The sequence below is a fragment of the Neophocaena asiaeorientalis genome, unplaced genomic scaffold (genome assembly GCF_003031525.2).
Source record: "Neophocaena asiaeorientalis asiaeorientalis breed wild unplaced genomic scaffold, Neophocaena_asiaeorientalis_V1.1 scaffold762, whole genome shotgun sequence".
Taxonomy (NCBI): domain Eukaryota; kingdom Metazoa; phylum Chordata; class Mammalia; order Artiodactyla; family Phocoenidae; genus Neophocaena; species Neophocaena asiaeorientalis.
The window spans coordinates 67,623-75,322 of NW_020175828.1; the positions used below are offsets into that span (position 1 = coordinate 67,623).

The 7,700-nt window shown below is 64.3% G+C and overlaps 1 protein-coding gene across 1 annotated transcript in view; it reads left to right on the forward strand.

The window, feature by feature from the left end:
* LOC112391389 (DNA polymerase nu) overlaps positions 1-7,440 on the forward strand; it is a 73,825-nt gene extending 66,385 nt beyond the window's left edge. The window contains exons 9-11 of the mRNA XM_024732741.1: positions 3,899-3,966; positions 5,978-6,039; positions 7,103-7,440. Of these exons, the coding sequence (XP_024588509.1) occupies positions 3,899-3,966; positions 5,978-6,039; positions 7,103-7,282 (310 nt within the window). The 3' untranslated portion in view covers positions 7,283-7,440. The remainder of the gene's footprint in view (positions 1-3,898; positions 3,967-5,977; positions 6,040-7,102) is intronic.
* Positions 7,441-7,700: the final 260 nt, after the last annotated feature.

The following is a 7,700-nucleotide window of genomic DNA, read 5'->3' on the forward strand; positions in this document are numbered from 1 at the left end:
AGCTGGTATCTGCCTGAAGCAACGTGACTGGAACGCGTCCCTGGGGCTCCTGGCACCTGGTCCAGTCACCCCGAAGTGCCCCGTGGGCTGGAGCCACAGGACGGCCTCCACTCACTGCCTACGGGCTGGGGAAGGAAGGCCAGGGGGCTCGTGACCCCAAGCGCTGCCGTTGGCCGAGAGCTCACTTGGCCTCGTGCTGAGCTGGCGGGGGGCGGGGGGGGGCGGCCTCCTCTCTTCCGACGTGGGACCCCCATGACAGGCCCTTCCAGGTTTCAGACCATGTTGGGGCTGGAAAGAAGCTTTGGAGGCTGTGGATTCCAACACCTGCATGTAGAGAAGGGAGCCCGAGAGCATGGTGCAACACGGCCCAAATCACCAGAACGAGACCAGCACCGGGCCCCCCGGCATGCTGCAGACTCTCCTCCCCTGGGCTCGTGCAGAGGACTGCAGCCCCACTGCTTCCCCACTGGACGGCGTGGCAGCCTCAGAGGACGCTTACCCTGCTCCTTTGCCCATGGTTACAGGACAGCAGGGTCATCCCACCACACAGGCAGCCCTCTGCCCTCTGCCCACCTGGCAGCAACCCGAGGGCATCTGTGGTCAGGCTTAGCCTGGCATGTGGGCTCTTGCTCTCCCCATCTCAGGAAGGGGCAGAGAAGGTGCCCGGGGCCCAGGGCAGGCGACAGGACCAGCCAAGCAGCGAGAAGCGGCCTTGAGGGACATGGGGGCAGCAGGCCCTGGACTTCCCACGGTGACAGGGCAGCAGGTGGAGAGGGCTCTGCAGCACCTGGGCCCTTGAGGATGTATGGGAAGCAAGGCTGGGGCAGCCAGCAAGCCCCTGGACCATGGCCTGGACCACAGCAGCCACTGGCCGGAGTGGACGGATGGGAGGCTGGGCCTTTGGGGGCGGGAGGATGCCACGCTGGTCCAGCAGGAAGGACGCAGAGCAGTTAACAAAACCTGACCTTGACAGCACAGAGGGACTGTGGGGGCACTGAGACCAAGCTCCCCAGAGCGGCCGTCTGTGCTCACCTGCGCAGGTCAGGACGACAGCGTAACGGCAGGGGCGTGGGGCCTTGCCGTGTCTCTCAAGGACTGTGGCCAGGCCGCGGGAAGGCCTGGGGCTCAGCCACTGTGAGCCTGTGCTCTCAGATGAGTCCTCACGGTGTGCTCAGAGCTGAGGGCGCCTGGAAGGGAGCTGCCCCAGGCAGCCACTGCCGGCCGGGCCACAGCCGGGAGGTGAGGTGAGGCTCTCCTGGAGTGTCCCCACAAGAGCGTGGTTATGTGCGGCCTGTCCGCGCAGGACAAAGGGACGGGAAGTTCCTCAGCCATCAGCTCGCCTCCTGGGCAACAACGGGTCTGACACCTGTGTTCACCTGCCCCAGCCGGGCGCCTCCTGTGCCCCAGTTTCCAACTGGGGATACGGTGATGTCACGGCCAACTGTGAGCGAGATGTGAGTGACTAACAATTCAAACCACGCCAGCAACTCAGAATTTCACAGTGTGATTTCAAAAAGTATGAAAACTCGGGAGCCTGAGACCCCGCCAGAGGCCCAGAAGTAGTGCAAGAAAGTAAATGGCAATGCTACCAGCCCGGCCTGGCTGCCCGGAGGACGGTGCCGAGAGCCCATCGCCAGCGGCTGCGCGTAAAATACAGGCCCCTCCTTGCGGGCACTGCGGCGTGTGCCGGCCAGCGGCCTGCGGCCTGGGCTGGACCCAGCACGCCCTGGGGATTCACTCCCACGAGCGGGATGGGCTGTGCCTGCTCACGGCAGCTCAGACTTAAAGGTGGACTTTCCCCCATCGTGAGGGATCCAGTTGCTGACTTCGGTTCAGAGGCTCGGGGTGGCAGGACTGAAGTCCCTCTGGCTCCCTGGCCGTTTCCCGCTTGGTGCCTTGGTAGAGGTGGCCACTCCAGCAATCACAACGCATAGCGGGCAAAGGGAGAAAGCAGTGGTGATAGAAAGGGTACCCGCCCCCGCCCCCCGCACGTCAGCCCTTTCAAGAGCCTTCGTGGGAGCTGGGGGGTACCCACCGCAGGCGGCTGGGAACACAGCCTCATCTCCCCCCGACCCAGCAACAGAGAAAAGGGGAGAGTGGTTCAGGGTAGAGCCCTGTGCTTCTCGGTTACAAAGTCCTGCACAGCTTCTGAAAGCGCCGGCACAATCCGTCTCTGCACTGGGCTTGAAGACTGCTCCCCGCGCCCGGCCGGACTCACCATTGTGGTGACCCCTGTCCGGGGGCCTCGCCTCACCTCCCTGTGCAGCCCCAGCTCCCTGGTGCCCCTGGGCCCACAGCTCTGCCAGGCGCTGCCTCTGCCTGCTGTGGACAGGCTGTACGGTGACAAGGACAGGACATGGCCCCTTCCCTCGGAAGCAGCGTCCTAGAGGCAGAGACCAGGTCACACAGAGGGCAGAGCACACACACACCCCCCACATGCCTACCCTCCTTCCCTGAGGGCTACAGGCCCTCAAGACCATTCTGCACCACGCCTCCCCCCTCCCTGAGTGCACAGGGTGAGCCTCCTTCGTCCGCCCCAAGGAGGGGCTGGCACCAGGTCTGAGGTCACAGCCCCCAGTAGGTGTCAGAAGCCAACCCAGATCCTACCTTCTTTTTTTAATCAATTTATTTATTTTACTTATTTATTGTTGGCTGCGTTGGGTCTTCGTTGCTGCATGCAGGCTTTCTCTAGTTGTGGCGAGCGGGGGCTACTCTTTGTTGCAGTGCATGGGTTTCTCATTGTCGTGGCTTCTCTTGTGGAGCTCGGGCTCTAGGCACGCAGGCTCAGTAGTTGTGGCTCACGGGCTCAGTAGTTGTGGCACACGGGCTTGGTTGCTCCGTGGCGTGTGGGATCTTCCCGGACCAGGGCTTGAACCCGTGTCCACTGCATTGGCAGGCAGATTCTTAACCACTGGGCCACCAGGGAAGCCCCCAGATCCTACCTTCTAAGCGCGGGGCACACCTGGCCCATGCTGGCCAGATCCTTGCAGACCGTGTTCTGTGCGGCCAAGGAACAGCTTCCAGGGCCGATCCCTGGGGTGTCCCCCTCCTCCATCCCCACCCCGTGCACACATGCGCACATGCCGGTCCCTGGCGCTTGAGTCTGCGTCCTCCCAGGAGCCCTGCCCCTCAGCAGCACCTTTGTTGCCTACACGCCTCCTTCCACTGCAGCGTCCACACACACACCCTCTCTCTTCCTCACCCAGAGGCAGGTGGGGACAGACACCCCTCAAGGGGGTGCCTGAGGGGGCTCAGAGAAGTGGGGCATCGAGCAAGGACTTGTCCAGCGGAGTGGGCTGGAGTGAGTGCTGACTCCCCCTGGAGCTCAGCCCTGGGCCCAGACCCAGGCGGGGAGCGTGGTGTATCGGGGACAGGGAGTGGCCAGGAGGGCAGCAGCAAGGTGCCCAGGCCGTGGGCCAGGACCCAGGAGCAGGGACGTGCTGGGGTCTTGTGCCTGCAGGATGGCGTCGAGTAGAGGCCTGTCAGGGTCCCTGCCCCCACGATGGTCCAAGGGGGGCTCTTCTTCCTCAAAATGCTCAGCCCCACTGTGTCCTCGTCAGGCTCCCCAGGTTGGGGGGGGGCAGGGGGTCGCCCGGACCCTCTTATCCTGGGCCCTCTGCCTCCAATGCATCATTCTAACCTGTGTTCTCCTCCTGCAGGCCGTCCTGGTGACGGTGCTGTGACCCCCGCCCACCAGCCCCTGCCTGGGTCCTCTCACTCCCCACCGGGCCACATCCTCACGGGCACCTTGTGCCAAAACCTAGGCGGATTGGCCAGCACCGGGCAGTGCCCCACGTGCCCCTGTGCACATGCCCCCCACGCACCCCTTGTCACAGGCAGGGACAGAGCACGGAAGGCCCACGCACAGGGGTGACTCCCTCCACCGCATGTCTTGCAGGTTGGTTGCCCAGATTCACGATGAGCTGCTGTTTGAAGTGGAGGATTCACAGATTCCTGAGTTCGCAGGTGAGCCCGGAGGAGCCAGGGTTGTTTCTATGTCACGAATAGTTACAGTATCTCCCTGGGGGCTCACAGGCCCCCTCCCTGCACCTGCTGTGCGCCACCTGCAGAAGGGCCAGCCTTGTTTGGGGGCCCTTGAGAGGTCTGGACGGCCATTCCCTGGCCAGCAGCCCTTGAGGGACGCTAAGTGCCCTACTGGGGGCCCTGCCTCAGCCCCAGGGGCCCCGGAAAGATGGGGGCGACATTGGGACCCCAGGCCGGTGGGAGCCAGGCGGTGGGGCCGGCAGCAGGGTTAGTGCTGGAGCATTGGGGTGGCTGAGGCCCACAGGCTGAGCACAGACTCCAAGCCTGGGTCCCACCCTGCCCTGTGACGGGCACCACCCGCTGCGAGCCCTCCGGGATTCTTTGAAGCTAGAGACCACCTGTCCCCGACTCAGTCCTCAGATTGGGCAGCAGTCCTTCCCTAAACAGCTACCACTGCAGTGGGCATGGGGGCCTCTCTTCTGCCTCTCCAGTGAGAGCAGGAGCCCTAGGGCCCTGGTCCCTCTAGGCCCTGCAGGGCCTGTGAGGGAGGTGGCCGAGGGTGGAGAGAGTACAGGGCTGGGCGTTAGGGCTGGGTAGCAGCCTCCCAGCCAGCTCCCAAGTGACAACTGGCCAAACCCTCCCCCAGCTCCGCCACCACCTGCAGAGACCTGCCCTGAAAAGTGGTGAGACCACTGTCCTCAGCGCCCCAGCCTACACACACCTCCATCTTATAGTTGGGAAACCAGCCCATAGCAGGGCCCCACCCTGCACAGGGTCCCGTCCTACACGGGGCTTCAGCCTACGCGGGGACCCATCCTACAAGAGCTTCATCCGACATGGGGCTCCATCCTACATGGGGCCACATCCTACACAGGGCCTCATTCTACAGGGGGGCCCATCCTACATCATCATTTGAAATCTGTTTGGAAATAATGGGCCTGAAACAAACCATTTGATGGGTTGGCGGGTGCTCAGCTGCTGGTTAAAAAGGAAAGAAAAAGTTCTACATCTGGAGGGAGCCGTCCTAGGAACAGTCCAGTTCCCGTTCATCCTGGGGGCAACTGCTAACGGTTTCAGGCAGGCATTGAGGCTCTGCTCCCTGTGGCTCCCTCAGGGATGCAGGGGCCTCGGCCACAGGCCAGCACTCAGAGGCACCACCTGGCGCTGTGCTGGGAGAGCTCTGGGGTCTCGACCCAGCCACGGACCACGAGACAGGTGAACCCGGTGTGGGCCGGGGCTGGCTGCCATCTCTGAAATGCTGGGTGGTCAGGACACACCTGATGGCGGCCCAAAGGGCAGACCCAGGATGGGGCTCTGGGGCCCCCAGCCCAGGGACCCTGCCCTCATGGGCCATATGGTGCAGGCCGGGGACACGGGTCACCCCAGGGAGAGGCCTGGGAGAGAGCCAGCTCTGCCCGACTGCCACCACCCCTCTGCCCAGTGGTTACTCGGGGTCACTCGTTTAGTCAGTCACACAAAGGAGGGGATACACAGGAGGACCTGGCATTGTCTGCACACCCAGTGAGGGGGTGTCAGGGTCCGACTCCTCCATTAGAAGCACCTGGACACCCTGCAGCTCCCCAGGGAGGCCGGGCCCACGCTGCCCGCCCACCTCCCCACAGCCGGACCCAGGAGCCACATGAAGTGGCTCCCCACTCCCCGGCCACACCAGTGTCCCTCTGCAAGCACAGAGAGGGTAGCGAGGCCTTCGGGCAGTGGCTGATCCTGTGCCAGACACCCCAGGCCCCAAAGGGTTGGCACAGGGGGCCCGCAGCTGCAGATAAGCGTGTGGGCGGGGCTACAGCGACGCTTGGGACCAGTTGGGGAGAGCCGCAGTGGCTGCCAGAGCAACCAGTACAGGTGACCATGACTGTGTGGACTTGGGAGAACCGGGGATCCTGGGGGCTGGGGTAGGGCTGGGGCCCGGGTGTCCTCCTGGCGCCAGCTCTGCCAGGCAGGCTCGGGCTGCCCCTCTGTCTTGCCTTTGTCCCAGCCCTCGTCAGGGGAACCATGGAGGCCCTGCAGCACGTGCCGGCGGTGGAGCTGCAGCTGCAGGTGGGGGGGCGGGGCAGGAGCCGGGCAGGGCGGGGCGTGGGGGAGGAATTCATCAGCCCTCCCCCGCAGGCCACTGCCACCTACCCCAGGTGCACCTGGACGTGCCAAGCCAGTCCCAGCCAGACTGCTGGCTGTTGGCTCTCAGAGGGGCTCCAGGTCCCCACCAGGAAGACCTTCGGGTCCAAGCTCCCCCAGGGTGGTGGGGAAGGTGGAGGAGTAACAAGGAGGTGAGAGTCCTTGAAGTCTTGCACATGGGCCAGACAGGGTCAACAAGCACCTTGGAGCCCCTGGAAAGGCTACAGGGAAGGATGGCTTGCCCCTCGTCCCATGGTTGCTCCCTCCTCCCTGCCGTGGAAGCAGCCATGCTCTGTGCCCCTGGGGCCCCTGCACCCATCCCACCGTTAACTTCACCCCTCACCTCGCCCTGTGGGCGGCAGCTTGGCAGCATGAAGGAGCACCCACACAGGCCCAGCCAGGGACGGGAACTCCCGTGTTCTGGAGTGGTTGGCGTTTGCTCCTGTGGCAGGTGGAGACGTGGGGGACCCAAGGTCCCCAGGAGCCCAAGAAGCCCCACCTCACCCCACTAGTAGCCCTGCAAGTGGCAGGGGGCTGCAGCTGTGAGCAGCCCCCTCCCGTTGAGAGGGAGCTCTTGAGCCGTGGTCAAGGGTGCTCTCAGGATCAGGTCCCTAGGAGGGCTCTCCAGACTCCTCTGCACCTCTTGAAATCAGCTGATCCCCCTGGGGGACCACAGGTGGCCCCAGGACACACCTCCCTATGCCAGAGCCCCCTGCCTGGCCAGCCCCTACGAGCTCCTTGCTGCACAGGGGCCCTGGCAGGTGAGGGGGGCTCAGCCAAGGTCGAGGCATCGTGACAGGGTGCGTGTGCGGTGAGCCCGTTTACCTGTTGCCGTGTGTGTGTGTGAGCGTGTGTGAGTGTGCGTCTGTCCGTAGCTGAGCTGCTGTGGCCGTGTCTGATTGTGTGTCTTGGGGCAAGTGGCTGCCCGCGTGGGGGTCTGGGCGGTGGCTGGGAAGGTCTGGCGCTCACCTCTGGCTGCCACCCGCAGGTGCCCCTGAAGGTGAGCTTGAGTGTTGGCCGCTCGTGGGGACACCTGGCACCACTGCAGGAGGCCCCAGCCTGTGACCCCACCACCGTCCTGCCGAGTCTCCAAGCAACCGCTCAGCCACCGCTGGTCCCTGAGCGCCTACCCCCGTGCACGCATTTTTCACCTTCATTTGGTCTGTAGCCCCAGGCAACAGCGGGGAAGAGAACTGGTTTCCACCAGCCCCGCTGTGTGGCCTTCCCAAGGTCAGAGTCAAGCGCTTGGTACTGGGCTAGGGCCACCTTCCCTCTGGAGCTGGGGCAGCTGGGTGCCCCCTGGAGTAAACGCCTCTTGTGAATGTGCTCAGCCCTGTCCGCGTGAATTCTTCCCTTGGGTGGGATACACCATGTGCGCAGCCCTCGGCCGCTTGGGCACAGCCAGGGCAAGCACCCCAGGCAGGAGTGGCCCAGCCCTAGGTTGCCCCAGGCTGACAGCTACTCACCACCTCGCGGGTGCCCAGGAGCTGCCAGCAGCCTGGCTCCCAGGGCCTCCAGGGCCGGGGCAGTGATGTACTGGCCAGAGATCACAGCCTGACCACCCTCCTGAGGGCCAGAGGGGCCCG